This window comes from Accipiter gentilis, chromosome 28 (genome assembly GCF_929443795.1).
Source record: "Accipiter gentilis chromosome 28, bAccGen1.1, whole genome shotgun sequence".
Classification (NCBI taxonomy): domain Eukaryota; kingdom Metazoa; phylum Chordata; class Aves; order Accipitriformes; family Accipitridae; genus Astur; species Astur gentilis.
This window is the reverse complement of record NC_064907.1, coordinates 11,811,495-11,837,002: the sequence shown is the minus strand read 5'-3', so window position 1 is coordinate 11,837,002 and position 25,508 is coordinate 11,811,495. Positions and strand designations below refer to the sequence as shown.

Here is a 25,508-nt window from a genome sequence, read left to right as displayed (position 1 = left end):
CTTGTATGCTGACAAGTGCCAATTATAAAACTGGAAACTAAATCAAATATTCAGAAAGTTATTTCTTTTTCATAGATACCTTATTAAAGGCAAAGAAAATTGGTGGCATTACATATGTCTCTACATACAAGTTAATATTGTTTGCTAAATTTTTATTTCATCCTTCCACAATTATTTTGCTAGATTCAACTGTGCTATTAAATCTCCAGTTCAATGAACAATCAGCTAGGAGAGCTCACTGTCATGGAAGAGCATCAAGTAAGACTCAGTATGCATATAAATGTCACTTCTTATAGGAGAGATCAGCACAGCAGCAAGACATTTTGGTGCCCAAGGCAAAATGCCTGGTTTATTTCCTCCATCCACAATAAACTTTGCTTAGGTAAGAACTGTGTTCAGCTGGAAATTATCCGGAGATTCCTTACATGCTTGGTCCCTTGAGATAATTGGTATTGAAAATTTAGTTTTTAGTTCCACCAACATGTTTGCCCTGACTTGCTATCTGTCTCATAAGAGCCATCCAATACAGATTTCTCTCATGTAGCTTCTGTCACAGCTCTATAGAAAGATAATGTGGAACAGGGCATGGCTTATATACCACTGTAAAGGTGAGAGGGTAACAATTTATTCCTGGATATTAAATGCATCACAACATACTTACTTTTGAAGAACTCTACCTACAAAACAATTAGTACCAAGGGCATAACAATTTAAGTTTCCTACTGTTATACTATGTGGCATAAAATTCTCAGATGCTACTTCTTAACTTTTTAATACTGTATCAATATAAACATACTTTACTTTTAGTCAAGATATCTTATATACATAACACCAGAACAGAAGTTAATTAAAACTAATTACATTCCCATCAACTTTGCAGAAAGGTCATTAGGATTGTTTATAGTATATTATTTAAAGTGGTTTTGAGTACTCTTTCTATTTTCCTTTTCTTAATCTCTCTGACAAGATTTTTTCTTCACAAAACATGTTCAGCCCTTCAGAACCTGGAACTCATCCATGATAAAAACATTTCACAAACAAGTCCTCTACCATTTGGCTTAATCCTTGTCTTTTTTCTTTTTTTCCTCTATCCTGCCACCACCTTTGTCCATTGACAATCTTCCTTTTATTTCCATCTATGCCAATCCTTTCTCCTCTCTGCCCCTCAAAAAATATGCTACCCTTTTGTTACAAGTTGCCATTCATTCTCTTCCACTCTGACTCCCTCAGCCCTTTTTTATCCTTTATAAGCTGCCTAGCTTAAAAGCCATTTTGAACGTCTAAATTTACTGTCCGTTCCTTCCTTAGCTCTGGGTCTTTTACTTCCTCTTCCATGACAGATCAAGATTATTTTCTTCCTTGCCTTTTAAATAAAGTGGGTTTACAGCCAATACGTTCTAGGTGTCTACTGTACTGGGAAAACAAGCACTGTACTGGATCGTCTTTCGAGCCCTCTTAAAGGGTCAGGGGAGGAAGGAGTACAGTACAGTGCTTATTTCCTGCTGTTGAAATATAGTTAGAAAGCAGAGGAAGTATGATTTCAGGAAGACTTGGGCAGTAACAAACAGTCTTTTAAGGACAGATGCAGATTTTTTTTTTCTTTTCTTTTAGTAGCAGCAAAAAGACTGAGCTGTAATTCATAATACAGAAAGGACAGAGACAGGTATTTTGGGGTTGTCCCCACAAAAACAGAGATTTCACACGCACTGCACGATGCAGTACTGAATCTACTGTCTGTAGACAGCCAAAGTAGATCACAGAGTGGAAACTTTATCTGAATAACAATTCAAACCAAGATAATGACTCTGCTGAGAAGAGTACCCTGGCATTTTGCAGTGTGAACATATCTGAAAAGAACAGAGTAAAAGTCTAAAAGAAAGGCATAAACGAACCTTCTTTAAGCTGAAAAACTAAATGTCATCAGAAGCTCTCTGCTTAAGGAGTATGTATATGTGTATACAGTAGGAAAGGCCCCAAGAGACACTTGGAGACAACAGAATCTAGAAGAAGGGAGTCAGAAGCCTCATAATAAGACCCTCTCTTTTGGAGCCACCTTTTAGGAAAGAATGATTTCCACTCTGGGTATCCATATTTCCAATGCATTTACTGGATATAAATGTCTTCTTTTCCTTCTGCCCACCAAGAAAATTTGGTTCAGAGAAGTTAGTTTACGTACTAATTTAAATCACCCCACACTTAGTGAACTTAACACAAGTATTGCATAACTTTATACATAACCCACTGGTTGTTGAATACCCCTCTGGGAGAGCAAAAATAACAGGCTTAATTTTAGTAAAGAGTTTCAGGATCCCCTGTAATACTTAGAGAAGAAAGGGGGGGGGGGGGGGGGGGGAAGAATCTTTACTAAGCAACTTAGATCTAATGCATGAATATCTCAGAAAAGTTGCATCAGAAAAAATTTACCTTTTCCATAGAAGAACTTGCGGTAATAATATGCTCCGAGATCAATGTGTTCTATGATGTAACGCTTCACTTTCTCTCTGTGAATGGACTGGTTTTCTCTTGGTACTTCCAGTACTGAAACACCAGCGTTTGTGCAATGGGAACTCAGAGAGGACTCAAAAGAACAACTTTCACCTGAAGAAAAAGATGCTGAATTTGCCCTAGAAAGTGCAATCCGTCTATCTCCTTCCCCACCAGTTTCGTTCCGGAAGTAAGGGCAACTCAATACTAAATCATTGCTTTTCCCATCACCCTCATCAGCATCTAAATTCTCTTTTGAATTGAGGTCCTCTTTGCTTCCCAAAGGAGATTCACAGTTTCCCGTTTGGCCTGCTGGCATCTGAGTTTGTGACGCAGCTGAAGCCCCAGTGGTTATATTTTTTCTTTTTCCTACATTTAGTCTGGTTGCCATTGCTTCATTTATGTTAAACAAAATGCTCTGAACATCATAATGTGCAAAACATTTCTGACAGTTCCAAGAACGAACATTTCTGTCAAGTCTATCATCCAGATCAGATGAAAACTTAAAAGTTTCATGCTCACTTTTAACTGTTCGCAATTTTCTAAATAGAGATGTTTCTACTGCTTCTGATTTTAGTCTCCTCTTGAAAGATTTCTCCCGGTCTCGACCAATAAGTAGGGCACTATCCATATAATCCAAGCCAGAAATCCTGACAAATTCTCCCCTGGAAATCTGTGCAGCAGCATGAAGACTTGGAGAAACTGTAGGATCACAGTGGAAAAACTCAGAAAATCCAAATGGAGCAAGGTTTTTATGTTCAAAATTTTCTACTCGATATCCTCTTAGCATTGCAAAAAAATTTTCTCCAGACAAGCCTTGTCTATCAATTGAAGAGGTACTGCCATATTCTCTATGAAGAGCTGCTCCAGTATTTGGGTTAACAGCATTCTGGTCTAACACATCTTCAGCATCAATATCACTTATTGTCACATCACTGTTGCTTCTTTGCCTTATGGGATGAAGTCCCCTTTGAGGGGAATGAACAAAAAGATCTCCAATTGAATATTTTCCCTCTGTAAATTCCAGTTCTAGCTCTTCTTGCTGTCCATCACTTTGGTCATTTTGTCCATTTGGAAGTACTGAGCCAACACTTTCGTAACTGGTTGGAGGTCTGTTTTCCCAAGCAGCTTTACTCAGCTCTTTAGAGCAATCCTTTTTAGGAGGCCATTCAGATACCCTTGCTCGAACACCCATTTTAGGCACAGCTGGTGTACCATTTGTTTGATTATTTTCAGTTTTGCTAGATGCATTTGAAGAAACAGGAGGACCCATGCTACCATTCAAAGTTTTCAGTTTTCTAGCAAAATAATCATCAGATTGCATGCTTCTTGAAGACTCCCTGAACTTGGAGGAAGTTCTGCTAACTTTGTGCTTATCTTCTTGCAAAGACCTTTGATCACTCATGTCCAGTCAGTGGGAAGGGAACTGCCACTATTGCATAAATTTATTGTTACGTTTGTTATTACATTGTCTTTTGTAGGCCAATAAACTGCAATATAAAAATACAGTTACAGTCTTCCCAGAAGTACAAGCAGAAACCTCAGTGTACCATTTTTCTACAACTTCTGTCAGGAGACCAGTCTTAAAATGTTTCCTTCAGTTCAGACGCATTCAGTTCAGTATTAATCCAGACAAATTTATCTGTTCATAAAAAAAAAAAAAAAGAAAAAGAGAAAGTATATTAAAATGTTTCTAGTCAATAATGGTAGGATTCCAATGTTGCTTGTATATACACAATACCCCATGAAACTGGAACTAATGAGTCTTACTTTGTATGGTTTTCTATCCTCTGCCTCCTTAAAACCCAGCAAATGCAATAATCCCAGTTTCCCATGATGCCCACAGGATGTGAGCAGTTTGAACCTGCATCTCTCTCATGGGCTAACCAGTACACATGCACTGAACAGCAGACCAGGTTCTGCCAAGCAGAATAGCTGCATAAAATTCTCTCTGCGTTTCCTTCAATGCTGACAGCAACTCAGATTCTTATTCTCTGCCTAATCACTGGGGCTTTTTACATAACATGAAAGAACATACCTATCTCTAAGCACCTTTTTCAAGTTTGCTTGAAAGTGGTTAATGCACACAGGAGTTACTGGGGCAAGACTGTTAGAAAATGTAAGTATATGAAACAAAGCGCACCTTACAGAGAGAAAAGTGTTTTGTCCCATTTAAAAGAACATTTGAAAGATAAGTAGGCTCTCCACTAGGATTAATTCAGTGAAAAAAATGTATTTTGCTTCCTCCCCCCCCCCCCCCCCAAAGGGATATTTACTTACATTCCTTTATTTGGAGTGTAAATTATTATTTAGCTGTGTAAAAGAGCTATAGTTATTTCTGTTACATTACCTTCCTCCGGTTGGAAACCTAGACTGTTAACTCAGTTACTGTACTAAAGAACATGTCTGTTGTCTTCCACAAATAAGAAAATATAGTAGCCCTTTTAATAAGTGTTCATCTAATTTCAAAATTGGGATTGTTAGCATATAAAAATATTCTTCAATGGCTGTAACAGTCTTGAGAATGACCATGACTCATGCTGTGAAGATTGATTTGCAGGCAGAGGCCATCCTTTGACCCACTGCATAAAATTAGACTAAAATTCAAGACAAGACAGCATGTTATGTACTTCCTTTTCAGCTTTTGTTCCTTGAACAAAAATGCCAACATAATGATCTTTTAAGATGCTGCAAATAAGCATAATATGCATTTAGGAAAAAAGTTCAAGTCAAATTACGCTGGAGTATGAATTCTCCCCTTACTTCAGTGAAGATACGAGGTGGTAATAGGAGCTCAGAAGATAAGTGGGTTTTTCCTCTACATTTAGTAACAGAAAAATTCTCAAAAAAAAAAAAAAAAAAAAAAAAAGAAGAGAGAGTGTGAGGAAGGGGGGCAAAGGAATAATATAAATTAAGACTTGACAGATTATTTTTTCTGCTTGTCAGAAATCAACACAAAGTTGTGTTTGATACAGCAAACTTTAGGACTCTTCTACTGTAATGAGTTAATAAACACGTTAGAGTTACAGTAGCATCATGATTGACACAGTTTCTATGTGACTGTTACTAGGAATAGGTAACTAACAATATATCATTGCAGCTTACTTTTGCTACATACGAATTCCTCAGAACTCCTGTTTGATGGCCAATGAAACCAATTAAAACAAGTTTTAATTAATACTCCTTACAGGAGTCCAAAAGATTGTTTAAACAACTGATGCGTTCAGAGAAACACTATTTCAAAATTGGCATGGAGGATTTCTAAACATTGACTCATGAAAATACAACACAAAAATATCAGTCATAGAATCACAGAATGGTTTAGGTTGGAAAGGACCTTAAAGATCATCTAGTTCCAACCCCCCTGCCATGGGCAGGGACACCTTCCACTGGACCAGGTTGCTCAAAGCCCCATCCAGCCTGGCCTTGAACGCTTCCAGGGATGGGGCATCCACAACCTCTCTGGGCAACTTGTCCCAGTGCCTCACCACGCTCACGGGGAAGAACTTCTTCCTTACATCTAATCTCCATCTACCCTCTTTCAGTTTAAAACTGCTACCCCTCATCACTAGACTCTCTGTTAAAGAGTCCCTTCCCATCTTTCCTGTAGGCCCCCTTTAAGTACTGGAAGGCCACTGTAAGGTCTCCCCAGAGCCTTCTCTTCAGGCTGAAAACCCCCAACTCTCTCAGCCTGTCCTCACAGGAGAGGTGCTCCAGCCCCCTGATCATCTTTGTGGCCCTCCTCTGGACCCGCTGGAGCAGGTCCATGTCTTTCTTATGCTGGGGTCCCCAGAGCTGAACACAGTACTCCAGCTGGGCTCTCACCAGAGCAGAGCAGAGGGGCAGAATCGCCTCCCTCGACCTGCTGGCCACCCTCCTTTTGATGCAGCCCAGGACATGGTTGGCTTTCTGGGCTGCAAGCGCACATTGCTGGCTCATGGGCAGCTTTTCATCCACCGATACCCCTAAGTCCTTCTCTAGGTACGTCAATATGTTTAATATTTGGGGGGCACAAGTAATACTATAAAGGTGAAATACAAGAAAACTTCTGGGGAATAGACGTTAACATGAGCTGCTGACAGCTATTTTATCATCTCTTAGAGTGTTCTTTATACAATCATAGAAGTGTGAGAAACCTTTGCCAAATAAAAGCACTGAAGGAAAACTAAACTATTCCAGAATCATCTTTTCTGTAAGAATATAAAATAGTGAGAACACAGAAAGGTCAATTTCATTTATTGGGAAAGATATTTAACTTCTTATTGAAGATTAATTCAATTTTCTTTGAAATTACGGTGAATTACATTTCCTAGCCTTCTTGCCTTCTCCTACATAAAAACCATTCATAGAAGTCATTAGTATATGCATTTTTTAAAAATAGTCTCTTACAAAATGGGAAAATACATATAAGGTCAGAAGAGGCTATCCTGTAAAAATACCAGTCTTTTCTTCCCTTGTGTTAACCCTTTTTCTGTCATAAGCATTTGTGCAAAAGTGGTGTATTGGACCAGGAACAAAATCCAGGTTGAAATTAAATTGGGGATGAGGTGGTGGGAGGCAGAAAAGAGCAACAAATGCACACCACCACCCCATTTATTTTCAAATCCACAATGTGATTTACTGTTTGGCCTCACAAACAGTTGTATCTGTGGAAAGCAGGAGACTGAAGGCCACAGGAAAAGAAGACTTTTTTTTTTTTTTTTTTGGTGGTGGTGGTAGCTTAAATACTTGATGAAGTATGGCCTGAGTATTTTAAGACAAAGGTACATTGCAAAATGTAGTATTTAAAAAGGGAATTACTTTTCTTTACAGTGTACAGTTGGTATGATAGAAGACCAAAGAAATACCTGTTCTGGAACTGTAGATTGACATTTTATTGGAAATGCTAGTATTTGAACATGTGATGCAGTATATTTAAGGTATACTAGTAAATATTTTTTTAAAATCTGAAATTGGCTCAATTGACAAAATATTCCTGTTTTTAATATAAATGACCATTCCTCTAAATTCCTATAACTCAGTGCAACAGCATGTTTTTGCTGACAGCTGACCTATGTCAACGGATAGCACTATATTCTCCTGTATTTGTTGTTCTCTCTCCATGGTAAGAATTTAGCAATTCACAAACATTCCCCTACTGATGTCGATGCTATTTATTATAAACCAATTTTGTTTGCTGAAATTTAATAAACTATTACTTCCACAAAGAATGCTGTCAATATGATCATGAGTACCCTTCTCTTCAGACCTGTACAGTCCTTTTGGTCAAGTTCTTCACTTCTCTCCCTTTTCATCTCATCCTAGCATTTAAGAATGGAATCACTGACAGATATGGTCAGAGAAGAAAAGCTGGATGCCTACCCTGCTGCTGTGCATCTGCCAACCCTTCCCACTAAGGCTGCTGGATGTTATGCAAATAACTTAAGTTCCTTCCCCACAGCTACAAAGACTTCCTTCTGAGTTCAATACAGCAGCTGGTTTGTTAGCCACAGTTACAGTTCTTTAATGTGGAATGATTCCAAGTTTCCTGGGGACCTGGACACATGCCCGCAAATGTTCCTGTGCCAGTAGCAGAGCAATGAATAAGAACTGTACTATTGGACTATCCTGTCAAAAGGAGGCTGTTTGGTAACGCTGCCTCATGTCAGCCTTGATAGATGGAAATGAATTATTTAAGAAGTCTTTCTGTGATCATTTTGTTGATCAAGACTTTGGAAATCTGCCCCTATTATTATGTAATGTTATCATCCTAAAAAGAATGCATAATTTGGATGAAAGCATTAATCTCTACTATTTATCAAGATGACAATTCTATAAACCATGACTCTCAAGCTCTACTAATCTTAAAAAATGGGAAGTGCAATTTGATAAAATAGGAGTATAGGCAGGAATAATATGCCAAAAGCTGAAGACCAGACATTTAATTTGCATTCAATTGATTCTACACAGCATTTTCTGTGTGCTCAGATTCAGGTTAGTTTCCACTCTTCAAAGAAACATAGTAGGGTAGTAGCCTTACGTATTTTGCCAGTAGAGCTAAGCAGCAGTTACACAATGGCTACTTTATGGGAATCCAAAGTTTGCAAGAAAATTCTGCCTTCAGGCCCATACTTTTAAGTGCAATGAAAAAGAACAGTGCAAAGGAGAAATGAACATCGTTTGTAAGCTGCCTGCATTTTCACAAGTTCTGGACCAGATAACCCACTGAATAAATCTGTCAAAAGGTATCATTTCCTAAAACTGAGGTTGCCACTAGAAAAAAAATAAGTAATTTTTGAAAAAGAAGAAAATTATACAAAAAAGTTTAATGCACATTCGAACTTATTTCAGTTTGCTTATTTTTTCAAAACTGACTACGTTAGCAAATGTTTTTAGAGTTACATATTTTCAGTATATGTTAACAACATTTATCTCTTAATGACTCCTAAATCAGAATTATCCAATTTTCAGAAGCAAAATGAGGGCTATGTCTCCTTTTCAAGCCATGCTACTTATTTGTGTGTCCAAGCCAGAAAATTCTGGTCACACTGAACTGTGATATCATATCATATGACAGTTGATTATGATGTCACACAGGAGAATCATTACTGCAGACAGAAGTATGGAAGAGAAAAATTAGTTCTTCATGCATTTGTTTTCATGCAAATGTCTTTAGAAAACCATGATATTTAAGCATGATTGTCTTTAAATAGAATATTTCTTTCAAAGTTTTCCATGAGGCACAGTGAATATTAAAGGATAACACTAACTATAATTGAGCCACTTATTCAGATTGCAGCTGTGGAAAATGGATTGGAGATAATACAATGAAGAAATTATGAGCACAGCTCATGAAAAAAATGGTTCAAATTATTATACATCAAATTTACAATTAAAGCTGTAACTACTACAGTATAAATGGTTACTTCTCATATGCATATTTCAGATACTTGATTAATATGCAGACATAGACAAGAGCCAGAAGATGGATGGGAAGCCCCTCATTTGACTAATGGAAATACATATGAGCTGCTGTGTAGTGAACATTTGTTGCACACTTCCTTAGTTGTGCCGTATTTCTTCACATTTACAGTCTTTGCTTGCGAGAGAAATCCAAGAATAGAAACTGAAAAGAATCCTTTGTTGAAATGACATAGTTGCATAGAAATGTATCTACAGAATAATCCACCAACAATCATACCACAGCTTAGCTGATTTCCGGATGGGGAGAAGAAGTTATCACTAAGAGTGACAACAGCCTACGTGATTCCCAGTGCTACTGTAAGACCATCGCATTTCTTACCAAAACAGCGGAATTGCACTAGTTTGGGACTGGTGCAAGATTTGGGCTAAAAAAAATAATAAAAAAAAATAAAAATCATATTCTGTTTGTTCTTCAAATACGGCTCCCTTCTCCAACAAAGAACACAGCAGATACACATAAATATTGAGACAGAGATGCAATGTGTAATTTTGGAGCAATGGATCTTTAGAACAGAACTTTGAAATTCACAGCTGTTTGGTACTGTTCAAAGGAAGATGTTTTATTTTTAAGAAAGAGAGACCTCCTATCATCACTGCTCTCCTTCATTCACAGGCTGAGAAAAATATCATCATCATCTGCAAGAATAACTGTACAAGATGTAACAGTAAAAACCAGACACCTCAAAAATGTTAGACTTGTGTTTGTCTTATGGTCAAGATCCGCCACCTGTCACCTTGGCTTTTCCAGAGAAAATAATTTAAAAAAATCACACCTTCCAAATACTAAATACTAAACTCACTACTATTAGTTAGGTTTGGGGGTTTTTTAAATATACTACAACCATTTATTAAAAAGAACCGAAAAGCAGAAAGTTATATACTTTCCCTGGTGTAACTCATTATACCTATCACAAAGTTCCAGCAGCTTCTCTTTAGCATATCTTCTATTAATTTCCCTGAATATTCACTCCTACACATTGTATCTCAATTCATGCTTTGTTTCACTGTGTAAGTGTAAAAAACACTGTGTAAGTTTCTCATCAAGCAACCTGGGTTATCTCTTAGTGAATATCAATGTTTTATATATAGAGCCACTACTGACTATAGCATTACTGTCACTGATTTTAAACTTTGTTAGAAATCACCTTCTGTTACTGAAAAATATGTTTAGATAAATTTGAGACTGAGTGTTTTAGCACTCTTCTTGGAATATTAATACCAATATTCTATTGTTCCATTAGCATAAGTTTTGACACTGAGATGCATTAAGGCTAATTCGATTTCCAGAACAAACTGGATATCCTCCTATTCTTACAGCTCTATTATAAACAGTTCAATTACGCAGCCCATGCAGAGTTTAACTACAAACGTGGAATTGAACTTATATCTTGTTCAGGTTAAACCATGTAAAGTACCAGAATGAAATCAATAGCAAAACTATCACTGACACACCCACTGAGAAGCTTTCATTTGTACTCTTCCAATTCAGTTCAGTTATTTTTAACTGAAATTATGGAACCTAACAAAATACAGTAAAGCCTACAACATTACACAATTAATGAGGTAAGAAGGAAACATCTTAACATGAAATTCTTAGACCAAGGAATTTTTCCAGGGAAGGGTTGAAAAGATATCTGCAAGCACTGACCACTTATTAGCCCATGAGAGAGAAGGGGGGGCATAATAAAAAAAATGCACCAAACTCCTCATAGATTATTATTAACCAATACCATTTTTTAGCAATCTTTACTAATTGCAAATAGAAGCTATATACCTGTCAGTCAAGTTCTTGTATCAGTGAAAATTTTAAACAAACAGAATCCAAACTGTTTTTGTTTCCTTTCATTCTTTCCATTCATGAATCAAAGTGTCAAAGGGCAGGATAACAAAAAAGAACCCTACTTATTGAGCATGAAATAATCTGTTTTCTACAGGGAGACTCAAATGACATCCAGAATATAATTTACATGCATGCATATTATCTCTTCAGGACAGAAAGAAGTATGGCAGACTGGATGACTCTAAGACATTTCCCTATCTTAAGGTTATCACTGTGCTTCCAACATTTCATAGTAATTACTATTTCCTTGTAAATATAATTATACTTAAAATACTGCTAATACAGAATTTTAATTCTGGTTTCATCTTTGAGAATAAAGAGTCTTCAACACATAATGACACAGGTATGTCAAACAAGATTATTACAAAGAAATATCAGTCAGCAGATAAACACAAGTAAATTTTGTATAATACTTTATATAATCAGTGTAGTTCAAGAGCTTACAAAGTAGGGAGTAAAGATCTGTTTGCATGACATGTACTCTTCCTCAGCTAGCAGAACCTACTCTGTAAGAGAGCTCAGATTAGACAGAGCATGAATTATTCTGGAAGACTAAAGATGATTCATCTTCAGTTACAATACTGAAACATTGCATTGAAGCAAGTTCCACTCAAAAACAAAAAAGTCATTTTGAGTGGTCTTCTCAAGCAAGCTGAACAACCTCCGAATCCTCAATAGAAACCATACTGTGTACAGGCTCAGAAATTGTCATATGTCCACTGATTCTTGAATTGCCCCTTCCTGCTTGCATGCATGTATTCTCATTTAAATTGTATAATCCCCAAGGCAGGGACTATTTCTTTGTCCTTTTCCAACAGGATCCTCATATGATGACCCCACTGTACAGGATGCTAAATACTATGATAATCCAATTGGTAAACAACAAGTGTACCAAGTCACTTCCAGAGGCGAAGCTTAGAAAGATAGACAGGACTTGTGCACCACATTCACATCATCATTCAAACACAAGGAAAAGGACTAACATGTACTGATTCTAAGCAGTCATTTGCATAATCCAAAAGGAAAGTCAGTAGTTGCCGAATAACCTGTCACATGAAAATGAGCTTTTGACAACCAACTGTATGTATTGGGATAACACTCAAAAGAGAAATTCAGGAGCTGTAAACCAACTAGCAAAAGATTATACAGAAAGGAGAATACTCATATTGTATATTGAGAAAGGAACATAGTACACGTTTCATTTCAAAACAAACATCTTACCTTCAAGTTAATACACATTAACAAATACTAAGGATACTAGAGGAAATAATATAAGTGTATTCTGTTATTTTAAAACAATGAAAAGAACATACTTACCTTCTTCCAGAATTAGTCACATCAGAAATTATCATCTTTGTTATCATTCTAGCTCAGCACACAAAACAGTTGTCAAAATTCCAATGGAAAATCACTCTGCCCAAGAGCAGGCATAGAGAAAACCAGGGTGGGGGGGCAGGGAACGGGACACACCAACCCACAGAATATTAAGAAATGTCTTGTCCAGTTCATAAAAAAAAAAAAGTAGCACTGTAAGAATTTTTGCCCTCACAATATATAACAAATTGCTACAGATGGAATATTATAGAAAAATCAGAAGTAGTTAAGTAACATTATAATCTATACTTATCAATCTATAAAAATATAAAACAGAGGGTGATTTCTAACAGAAAAATGTTTACATAAATTTCTGCCTGAATGTGTTAGCACTGTTATTTTCTAGAGAAATTATCTCAAACTTTTTGGGGGATATGTGTGTATAAGCTGTTTTCACATACTGCATACAATTGCTTTCGATTATTCTGAAAAAAATTAAGAATATTGGAGTTGGCGCCTCCTGGGGTATCTGAAGAAATGGTTTTTAATTAAAGTTTGATAGGAAAGGAGAGATGTGCTAACATTTTGACTGTTATTTCACATTCGGAGCTAGAAATTTGGAAGCAGGTTCAGAGGCTGCAATGAAGTTGAATAACAAAGTCAAGTACTGGAAGACAAGAAATTGTTCAGTAAGAGAGAACAAGATTGCAAGCTTTGACTTTTCATAGTATGTCACAAGAATTCATAAGAGGTAATTTCACTTTTTGTAAGTCTACTACAGTGAGGCCCAAAATAAAGTTTTTTCATCCACTCAGCAAAAAGATAAAACAATAAATCTATTAAACAGCTGAAGCTGCCTATTCCATGGAGCAGGTTTCAGATTCTGACTCAGTAGTCAAAGAGTGCTTTTGAAATGTACAAAGCCATTTTTAGCCAGAACAAGGAAGTTCTTTCATATGTTTCTGTTATAACTGTGTTTCACAGTAAAATGCTGCTTCAGACAGGAGCAGAGATTAAGCCTGTCATGTTCACTGTGGAGAGGTCAGACTATTTGTATTGTCCTAAGCACTTGCTTTTATTCCATGGTATGAGCTCAGAAACCCATGCATCGGACATTGTCTCCAGAGATCCCTAAATTCCTCCAAACAGCAAAACACTTAGTACTAGAACAGTATACTACTTCCACCAGAAATACTCTCTCCAATGCATCATGAGGCATACTGCATATGACTTTTAAGGGCATCTAATTTTTCTGAAGTAGAAAGAGCGAGCCTCCTTAAAGCACAAGACACACCCAGTACATCCATCAGTGAAAGAGATAACCAAAGAGGGTGCATGGATTTTAATCATGGGGACACAACGGCTTGAGTTTGAGAAACAAACTACCTATTCTATTCCAAACATCTTCTGTTTTGACATATTACCATCAAAAAGACTGTTAGTGCCTAATGGAAACAGACATTCCAAAGCAGATTCAATGGTATAAACTGTAAGGACTGTAAGTGATAACCGAGAAAAGGCTGAACTTTTGTTCTGCTTATGTTCATGAGAAATGGATATGTCATCCTACAGGTCACCATATACTTACTTGCAGTGGACCTTGCTGGCTTAAAATAATCAGAGATTTGCATTTAAGGCATATGTACAAGAATATATTTTACAGACAACCTCTCAAAGGTTCATCAACTGTGTAAAACTGAGTACCACGGAACATCTGGATATGACATTAATACCGAGTGCCTACAAAATTACACTATTTTATTACACATACTATTTTATCCCATTTCCTGTTGTACAGGGATATTTGAGAAAAACCTGCAATGATTAAAATAAGATTTGAGCAACTTTGCTAAACACAGATTTTGTTTAGATTTGTCCTTGTATTTCCCCCCCAATATCAGACATGTTCATGTTCTTTGTGAGTCTTCCTGTAATAACACTATCTGGTGATACTCAAGTTGGTCTACCACAGGACTCCCATTTCTGTATCTGTTACAAAGGCTTACATAGTTAATTGTCCCAGCTTCTTTGGGGAAAAAAATAGTATTCTAGAAAAACACTATTTTGGTGATGCTCTAGAGAGATTCTAGAGAATTCCTATAGACAGGCCTTACAACTGTAGGCCTGTAAAAGCAGAGGGTTATCCTCCAGCTCCTGCCCTGTCATCTAATTAGGCAAATTGCAAATGCACTATACAGCCTCTCTGCATATATGCAGCATCATCCAGTGATTCCTCAAACATTCTACAGTTTCCCAATGGAATGCACAAAGCCAACGTGCTGATTCCCTTCCCTTCTTCTGCTAGACCTATCACATTCGCTTGACATTTCCAAACACCACCTGGCACCCAACAATACAGTTTGAGCAAAAAGCACCTCTGAGACAGCCAGCCTAGAGGCCGGCTGTTCTACAGCTTCATATGGCTATTACCTAGTTCTTACCTAGTGAGTATTTACAATAAGGAACACAGTGTTTCCAAAATTTTTTAGTGTGGCTCCTGTTAAAAATCCTGTCTTTGTGCCATCCTGACCAGCCACGTTCCTCCAGGATGGATGAAAATAGTCTGTAATCACTAAATGCAACTGCAGACATTCACTTACACACTCTTCAGAAACTGAGCTGCTGCAGCTAACACCACTTTTTCTAACATTTTGCAACCTCTGGGCAATGAGGAAATCACGAAGTGGATAAATGCCGTTTTAGAACGTCAAGTTAGTTCATTTCTACGGGAAAAAAAAAGACCTGAGGTCCACTTCATTGTTAAAGCAAAGGAGAATTTTAATAATCTCACCCATCATAAAAGTTCACAACAATGAAAAAACCTAAAAGAACATGCTCTCTCTCTAATTAAGAAAGAAACACTTAAGACTGCCTATGACAACAGATGAAGTGTTCAAAACATTCTAGTGTGGAAGAGATATAAACTATTCAGTAGGAAGGGAGTATAGAGGCACATTTTATGAAAAAAAAAAAAAAATAGAAATACTAGCTTTGCTTCTGTTTTTTATGTTTTCGAGCCAGTAAAATAGAAAATAAGTTTTATGCCATGTCATTTGGCAGTAGAACGGCTCTGATGTCATAGTTCTGAATTATTTTTAGTAGTAATGAAGGAAATGGTTGATTAAATTAAAATAAGTTTTAAAGAAAAAGGAAACATTAGCCTTTATCTCCATTGTTTTTTATGGAAACTGTTTTAGTTTGACCTTGTTTTTTTTATTAACTGGCATGAACTGTGAAGTAGCATAAACTGGTAATGTTACCGGCCTGTTTTCTGAGTCTTTCAAACTGACTGGGGTTCCACAGCTTCAGAGTAACTTTAGAGCTCTAAAGTATTATTTCAGGTCACTGCATATCAAGATCTTTTAAGGAATTTATTTTTTGAGAACAGAGATTTCATTTTTTTCTATCCTTTCTCTCTGAATCAAAAAAGCAGAAATTCCATATAGAAAGAAAACACATTGAAATCTCTGGTAACCATAATACACTTAATCCATACAGTCTTACTACATAAAAACAATTCTGTTCTTAATTTTACAATGTAAATTTGGAAAGCAGATTTCATAATATTAACAGAATACATTCAATATCTTGGTAGTTACCAATTAACTTGGTAACTCGTGTCCACATGACATTTCCAAGCACATGCAATTGAGCCTGGACCACCTGGCACTGAACAATACAGCTTGGGCAAACAAGTGCCTCTCTGAGACAGGCAACCTATCGGCCAGTTGTTCTACTACTTTGTAGAGTCACAGTTCTTTTTCGATGAATGAAACCTTTTCACATAATTCTAGACATAAACAGAAGAACAGTAGCTGGAGTGAGAGAGTTGCTAGCAGAATATTGTTCTTTATTTTTCAGCAGTCCACTCAAATTTGGCACAACCTGATAGCAATAAAAAGTCATTGCCATCTGTTCAGTGATCATTTGATATCTTATCTAGGATCAAATTTCTGTCAATCTAAAAAACTTGTTATCGATGAGACTTAAAAAGGTGGTAATGGAAAATAATTTTGGTTAAAGTTTTGTGTAAACTTTATGGAACACTTCCTTCTGCTCCGCCTCAAAAAAACCCAAACCAAACCAAACAAAAAACAAAACCCCATAAGATAGCTTAATCACTGCTCTACAGTTTTGCCTTTAGTTTGTTAAGTTAAAGCACATGTCAGAGAACTTTCTGGAATTGTCCTACTGAGAAAATATGCTGTATATTTTCATTTGAAACAGGAAGAAAATAACTGTCTTCAAAATTATAGTGTGGAAACACATCTTTCACAAATTCTGGGCCAGATCAGCAAGACTTCATTTTCCTAAATTGAAAAGAAGTCTTCTCGTCATAGATATGCATTTTCCAAAGTCATCATCATGACTAGGGTTAAGGAATGCAAATTCAATGTTGTATTCCTTCCTGTTAGAGAGACATTAAATAAAACATCTATAAGCCTTTCTTGATTCTTAGCATGATGACAATGGAGTAAACTAGCCTTTAGAAAGCTACAAGCCTAAAAGTAAGTTTCTAATAATTCAGGAATCTTACTTCTTTGCGCCCCCACCCATGCTACTCTCAGTCCTACCTCTTTCTTTGGATTCTGAAAAACTCTTGTATGGGGTGACACATGAGATGATAGCTACAAGCTATCATAAGTGTGCTATCATCTTCAGAACTTCACTGCTTTATGATAAGGGACCAAAAGGCAAAACTTTTGGAAAAAGAAGACTTGCTTTAAGATGACTTAGTGAAATACTCAGTAATTTAATAATAAGTAATTTACCTTTAAATAGCTCTATGAACACACTACTAAGAAGTAACACTATTAGGAAGTATGAAAAATATAACGGTGGCCCACTGTTGGTAAGCATGGGGAATATGAATTATAAATTCATGTTCATCTGGATTGGTTTGCTTTATCAGACCAATTTTGTTTTAACTTTTGCTTTTAAAATTCTGATCATATAACACCCCATCCAATAATTCAGACACTGAATTTTATATTTGATTTATCAAGTTCTGTTCCTTATGTAAATGAAAATGCTCAAATAGGAGGGTATAATTCACCGATCCAAAGTGTTCACACACAGGCATAGTAATGCAGTGTAGGCATTGTAAAAAAATCTGCCTCTGAATTTCATTATTGGCCTCGATTTAGCACAAAGTTTCTGGTCAGCCAACAAACTGTATATCATTCATACAGACTACACATTTCTGGAACTGTGTTTTTACTTGGTGTCAGTGCATATCTCCCTCTTTTTTGCAGCATATTTGCATTACAGAAAGTACAGCTTTATTTCAAAATCTGAATTTAGAAAGGAACAATCACATTTGCTAAGTTTCTGACTTAGAAAGCTCATATTACATTGTAAGAGAAACTACACATTTGACATATAACCTAAGTAAATGGCATTCCTTCTCCTTCCCAATGCATACTCACCTACTTTATCAGTAAAATCCACAGATTATTTTTCCCCCAAATTTAAGACATTATCAAATAAATCCTATTTTCTTTAGAACCTAGAGAAATATTTCCCCTTAAACTGAACTCTGACGGCATATTTGTCAACAAATTATAAATTGCTTCCACAAGGTCTCAGCTATTCATGTCAACATTATGTATGACCCTTTAAGAAAAGTATCATTATCTGGGGCAATTGATAATGTGAGTGATTTTAAAGAATTTTCTACAGAATCTGCTCAGCTAGCTTTTCTGCATTTTTAAACAAATCAATGTACATGAGAATAAAACATCCAAACAACCAAGGCAACTAAAGATGCACTAAAATATCCATACAAGTGAATGTGAATTTCTACTGGCTTGAATAAAGTATGATCAACAGTCTTCTGTAATGCAAAGGGCAATAAAATCAAAATAGTCAGGGACTTAATAACCATCAACTGTGATAAGCTATTTCTCACTTTAAAAAAAACCAAACAGAACAAACCAACCCAACCCCAAAGATATCCAGAATTTTAAGAAATGCTTATCTTTCTATGCAAGTTTATAGTTCAGTTGTTTGAATTTCTTCTAGTTGAACTGTACAGGAGCAAATTTTTTGTGTGTGTTCAAGGCTGCATTCCTTAATAGGGACACACACTACAGTGTGTGCATAAGTAAGAAAAAACACTTTTGCATACAAATATATCAAACTCTCATTAGTCTGGATGTCTGTTAACAATGATTTTGCAAAAAAAAAAAAGCATATGTAAATTTTAGTACCATCTTTAGAGTTAAATATATTCACAAATTCCCTCTCATCTTGTTCTTTAACTACTTTAAACACTGTTTTATAGGCTTAAGTTGAACTAAGCAGAGATTTTATAGACTCTAGAATATTTTTAAAACTACGGTATCTGAGAGGAAAACCACCTCTTCTTCCTAGAGGATAAATAGCTTTCTGAAAATGCAGACTAAATTTCTGGTCAACAGTTTTGACTTTACATGAAGCAAGGCTTCCCCCCCACCCCCCCTTAGCTAGAGAACTATGTTAAAATAACAAGCCTAGTCAGCAATCTGGGTCAAAACAGAGGGGTGTAAACTTGCTAAGTAACCATCTAAAGCTGTATTTAGAAAAATTAAAAGGCTACTTGCACTTCAGAAGGCTTGATTACATGACACCTGCATAGGCGGTGACACAAATTTAAATTAGTAAATTGTAGCAGACTGCCCTGAGAACGGGGGTGTGGGGGACACCTGCTAAAACTATGTTTTAAGGAACCATGTCATTTTGCTTAAAACAAGGTTGCACAGTTTCAGTCTTATTTTTCTTATTAGTCTTATTCAGGAATCTGCTCATATTTTCTATCCAAAATGTCAAGTCCTGAGGGACAAAAACAGTGCCAAAGTCTCACGAATTGCTGTTTCAGCATATAGCAGCCTTTCATCACATCATTAACTAACTGGGTTGTCCACACTTCACTAGGAAGATTTCATTATGCAAATTTATATTTACAAAACAAATAGCATATATAACCTTTTCCTTCCATTCTAAGGATTTGTTAACTTTCAATAGAAGTGACGGTGTGCATCTGCATGCTGCGTTTGCTGCCTACACCTGGAATTCTTTGCCTCTCATGATGTAGCTCCTCCCATCCATATTTATTCCACTGTTTTTCTTCTAATGCAGGAGTCTTTCAGTCTCCCATTTTTATCTGACGTTGAGGATGCTGTGTGCTTCTTCACTTCCTCTTTTCTCTATTTCCATAAACTAGGAACCATGTATTCACCAAATCATATCCAATTCACGCAACATTTTCCTTCTCAGTCCATACTTAAATCACCCTCCTTTCAAGGAGCACAAGCCAGATAGTCAGATAGTTTACATGTGTTAGTACCACGACACCCTTCGGTCTGGTATGAGAGTGTTCACAAATAACAGTTACTTAGGCATAGCTATTCAGAACGTAAACAGGCCAATAAGGTAAATTAAGATGCCCGCCAAAGTTAGGATGGTAATTGTCCTGGTTTCAGCTGGGATAGAGTTAACTGTCTTCCTGGTAGCTGGTACAGTGCTATGTTTTGAGTTCAGTATGCGAAGAATGTTGATAACACTGATGTTTTCAGTTGGTGCTCAGTATTGTTTAGAGTATAGTCAAGGATTTTTCAGCTTCTCATCCCCAGCCAGGGCACAAGAAGTTGGCACAGGACACAACCAGGGCACCTGACCCAAACTGGCCAACGGTGTATTCCATACCATGGGACGTCCCATCTAGTTTAGGAACTGGGATTGGGGGCAGGGAATCGCCGCTCGGGGACTGGCGGGGTGTCGGTCAGCAGGTGGTGAGCTATTGCCCTGTGCATCATTTGTACATTCCAATCCTTTTATTACTACTGTTGTCATTTTATTAGTGTTATCATTACCATTATTAGTTTCTTCTTTTCTGTTCTATTAAACCGTTCTTGTCTCAACCCACGAGTTTTACTTCTTTTTCCCAATTTTCTCCCCCATCCCACTGGATGGGGGGAGTGAGTGAGCGGCTGCGTGGTGCTTAGTTGCTGGCTGGGGTTAAACCACGACAGTAATGGTTGTCATCAACCATTTATTTAATTTGCAGGCAATTACAGAGATGGCAAAAGCTAGCAGCTTTGCTAATCACCAGCCAAAAGCTCACACATGTCCATGCTATCTTCTTTCTGTTTTCCACCCAAATCAATTGGTTTCTGCCCACTGGTGCCTAAAACCATCCTGGGAAACTCACAATTAATGTGACTCCTTGTTCAAAATTATCTGTTATCAAGAAGTGACCTATCTGGTCTCAGCAAGTTCAGCCTCCTGTAACATCCTGAAATCAAAAGAAACATCCTACACCATTGTCTTCCCCCAAGCCCATTTCTTCCTCTTCTATAAATACACTTTTCCTTGTCCTTTCCAAGGTCTACTACCCTGTCGGAAGTCCAGCCTTCCAACATAGCATTTAGGTTCAGCTGACTTTAAAAGCATGTCTCTTTGGTTTAGCGTTCTTACCTAGAAATATTCAGTTTGAGTTCTATTTCATTCTGCAGTTTTATTATTCATTTCCTCACTGAATGCTTTGTCCTCTTTGATGTCACTACTGTTCCTCTACTGCTGCTTCATTTACCTTGATATTTTTTCTTTCTTATTAATATCTTCCTAAAGTATCATTCATCAGTCCATTCTATTCTACCAAGACACATCTCCGTGGTATCCAAGACAGTCAGATGAGACACTGTACAACATGACTAGCATCAGTTACCTTACTTTCCTTTATCCTTCTTTCCAGGAGAGTAAGGAAGCTATGGGACTTTTAAAAATGTCCACTATGCTGTATGATTATTTAAATGTTGTTTATTTTCCTTTGAATGAGAAGGGTCTGTAGCTATGCTCAACAGTTAATACCATGCATTACGCTTAGGTGATAATCCATCCATCCATCTCCTGTCAAAACTAAGGCAAAACAAAGATGTACTTCAATGAGTCCTTAAAGTCAGCAAATGATCTACTTCAAACAATAGCTTAGAGACAATTCCAAGGATCAAAGCCCCTCAGGGACCACTGTCAGCAGCCCTCCTTGAACTACAAAAACTGACAAGCCTAGTGAGAAAATAAGTAAACACAAATAAGAACTTAAAGATCACAAATTACACATTTTTAGTAAAGATAAAATGAGACATTAATATGGCAAACAGAATGTATAGTAGCCCTGTGTTGCTATATCATACATTTTTTTTAAAAAACTAGAATTCTTTTTTTAAATCTATTTCACTTTTCAGGTATTAATTTTAGAGGAAATGTAACAAATATTTAGCCTTTGCTTTTTTAAAAAAAAAATAATTCAATACTTCAGAACTGATTAAAGCTACTTGAAAGTGTTCAATTAATCTTTGAGTTTGAACACTGAGATTAGTATGTAAAAACTTCAAAGATGCATATTGAAGCCACAAAATAATTTGAACAAATGGAGCACGTATGAAGGAAAAAAAAAATTATAACACCTGTATCAAGAGAATATCTGAAATAATTGTTCTTGATCAAAGTACTGTACGAATGCAAGAACTCATCTTGAAGATTAAATGGGAATGCTATATTATTTTGCCACATCTTCCTGGAAACATGCATTTCATAAAAGGAGTAATGTGTTAAATGGAATTAGTTTTTGCTTACTAAGACACTTCAAAAATACCGTTTAATAATAAAGACTAGACTTAGTGTTCTACTCAAAACAATTCTTTCACTGATTAAATGAAAGTGGGGCTCTCTCTATGCCTACTAATAAAACTCTTCATGAATGAAATAAAGGCCTATCAACTCATGAGTCAATCAGTTCTTCCATTCTAATAATCAATGTGGAAGTCCTAAAATATCTGAAACTAAGCCAAATACTATTCCTTCCAACAAATGCCAGTTAAATAGAACTAACAGAATTAGTCATAGCAAGAGGCTGCAGACCAATTTGTTAGTCTTCGCAGAAAATTAAAAGCAAATCTATAGTCACATTTCTCAGGTAGAACACCGACCCTTCCCCATTTGCTGTGTTTGACTCCCCCATTTGCCAATTTCAGATGCAAGTGTCTCTCCTATTTGAATGGACTCAGTCTAGCACCAACTGCACCCAAGAGGTAACCTTGTTGTTGTACACAGGAACCACTCAAGGGAAATTTTAGAAAGGAATAGTTCTTTACTGCTGTGTTTTCTGCAAGAACATAATTTCGTCACAAGTCTATACAAGCAGCTAACACTATGGCTGCCTTAAGGCCACGTGCTTTGTCAGACATACCTGCCAACTCATCTGGAGATAAAGCAATGAGTCCATCTAATTCCCTCCCAACTACTTCAGAAACTAGAATAAGTTAGTTAACTTCTTAAAAATGCATCAGTAGTTTAATATTGTCTTAAAGCATTATTAGAACTGACTTTCTAGTTAAGACAAAAGCAATTAAAAGCTGCAAAGGTCATCTTAATGCAACAGTTCTTTTCATATTTGGTGCTCAAACAAGGTATAACTTGAATGAGTTTTTGTTGAATCTCTTTTAATTTTTAATAAATTTTAATAAACCTAATTTTTATAGCAGGCATCAGCAACAACACTTGTAACTAAGTTAGAAAAATGCACATTATTAAACAAACGCACAAAAATTGAATGCAATTTACTGATATACAATTAATTGCTCCTACACACACACAATGACTCTACATTAGAATGAGAGAGAATTCAATACGCCATGAAAACTGCTTTGCACGTAAAAAAAAGTTGGGTAAAACTACTATAGTAGTATATTGTGCTTAAGCTAAACAAGACAGGCATTATTTCCATTGAACTCTATAGAACCCCAGTGACAGTGTGAAGCGACTGAGAAAAGAGTACACATTAACATAAAAATTCTGAGTCTACTGGAGAAAAGCAGCTTTGTGGAAAACTGCAGAACTGAAGTACAAATACAGAAAAAATTATCCAGAGCAGCTACACAGTACAACACAGGAAACATCTTCCTACTCTGAAACACTCTGAGAAGGAACTGAATTTGAGTTTGGTTTTTGTTGGCGATTTTTGCGTGTTTACTTGGTTTTGTTTGTGATTTGTTTTGGAGGTCTTTTTTGGGGGGCAGGGGTTAGAAAAAAGTCATTTTATTAATTAAAAAAATGAGTACAGTCTGTCCAATATACAGCTTGTTTTCTAAGCTACATTTATACCTGTGTATTCCTGCTATCTTGCAATATTACTCAGATTCCAGTAAGAAGTAAGTTCTCACTTCTCTGTTTAATACAGAGAAGTAAATAAAATCTTATTGCAACAAGTCTACAAAACAGAACCTCAGGAGTCAACACCCCAGTGAAATATCAAAACTACCAAGCAACTGGCTACTCTGAAGTGAGGATGCATCTAGAGGAAAGTCTGCAGATCTCTGCTTTGTCCTCACCAAATACAGAAACACTTAGAAACCAAAATATTCATGTAACAGGGAAAAAAAAAATTTATTCCCAGTTCCAGCTATCATCAACATCTAATAACTGTAGACAAGACAACGGAAGTAGATCCTGAGTCTGGGCAATGGACATGTAGGCAGTCCTTTTCTGGGAATGTTCGCTTCCAAAGAAGGAATGAATACCACTTGACAGACCACATATGTGGTCAACTGAACGATTTTTTAAACATGAATCAGTATCAAAAACAGATGTCATCTGATTCAATTAATAAACAGATTTCATAACAATTTAATAAAGAATGTAGCATGCATGTTACGGAATAAATTAAGTGTGAATGATACGCTGCAAAGAGTTGTCCATAAAATACATACAGAAACTTCTATCCTGCCTTTGTAAGGGCATTTTTTCTAAGAGCACAAGAACTGAAAGTGCTGAAGCAAAAACAACCACCCACCCCCAATCCATCATATAGATAGCCCTCATAGCAGGTATGGGATACCAGTAAGGCCTCCTTCCATGCTATGAAACAAGGTCATTTTACACCATTCTGTAATTTAAACATTAAGTAGAGAAATATCTGTTTATACTGTGCTTAGCTCTACTTCTGCTAACTAGAGAAGAAATCCCAAGTAAAATAACTATTTTAGTAAAATCTTCACTGAGCAGTATGCCCAACATAGTTGGGCAGTTGCAGGGCCGAATACTTAAGGGAAACGTACCATGTAAAAAGGGCAGAGCATCAAGGTAATAACACTTCAATGAAAATAATGGGGCTACTGCCTGCATGCAAATCAGCATGTTTCTCAGGGGTTGAAAGGAGACAGTAAGTATATTCTAGTCAACACTAACACTCAGAAGTCAGTAAGAGCAATAAAAAAAAAAAAAAAAAAATCATCATCTGTCAGTTAGAAAACTTAAGTTACATGTTAACAGTCCAGGCATGGAGTTGGGAGAAAGGAAAAAGAAGAAGAAGAAAGTAAATTAACTATAAAGTGAGCTGCTAGAGAAAATAATTTTTACTATGACTAGACAATTAAATTAAGCACTACCAATTAATTCTAACTGAAATTATAATTCCCTTACCAGTGTTTCTCTCAACCTCTAAGTCTATACAATATCCAAAACAAATCAGTTCTGCAGTCTTTCTTCTACCCACGGCCTGAGCAAGATCGGATTGCTTGATCCCTCAGGTTAGGAAGCATGTGAACACATATGCCTAAAATACATACCAGATATAAATGTATGCTCCAGTAGGGCCAGGAGGTTTGCACGTGCCAACCGAGCTCAGTTCACTTCTCTTCTACAACTGTGTGGATCACATGCACATAATCTTGTGGTTTAATTAAAGCAAAAGGAAAGAAGCTGTTGGACAATTATTTTATTATTTTAGGGAAGGGATAAAAGACAGGGGAGAGTATTGCATTAGTGGGTGAAACAAAGAGAAGGAAAGAGTATGAGAAAGCTCCAGAAAAGGGAGCATGTGAGCAATGAGGGGCACACAGTAGAATGCATGTCCTTATGGAATACACCC

The 25,508-nt window shown here is 36.6% G+C and overlaps 1 protein-coding gene across 2 annotated transcripts in view; it reads right to left on the bottom strand.

Annotated features, from left to right (window-relative positions):
• SIPA1L2 (signal induced proliferation associated 1 like 2) overlaps window positions 1-25,508 on the bottom strand; it is a 151,206-nt gene that overhangs the window by 83,209 nt on the left and 42,489 nt on the right. For both annotated transcript variants that reach the window (XM_049831065.1, XM_049831064.1), the window contains exon 3: window positions 2,425-4,126. In XM_049831065.1, the coding sequence (XP_049687022.1) occupies window positions 2,425-3,889 (1,465 nt within the window). In that variant the 5' untranslated portion in view covers window positions 3,890-4,126. The remainder of the gene's footprint in view (window positions 1-2,424; window positions 4,127-25,508) is intronic.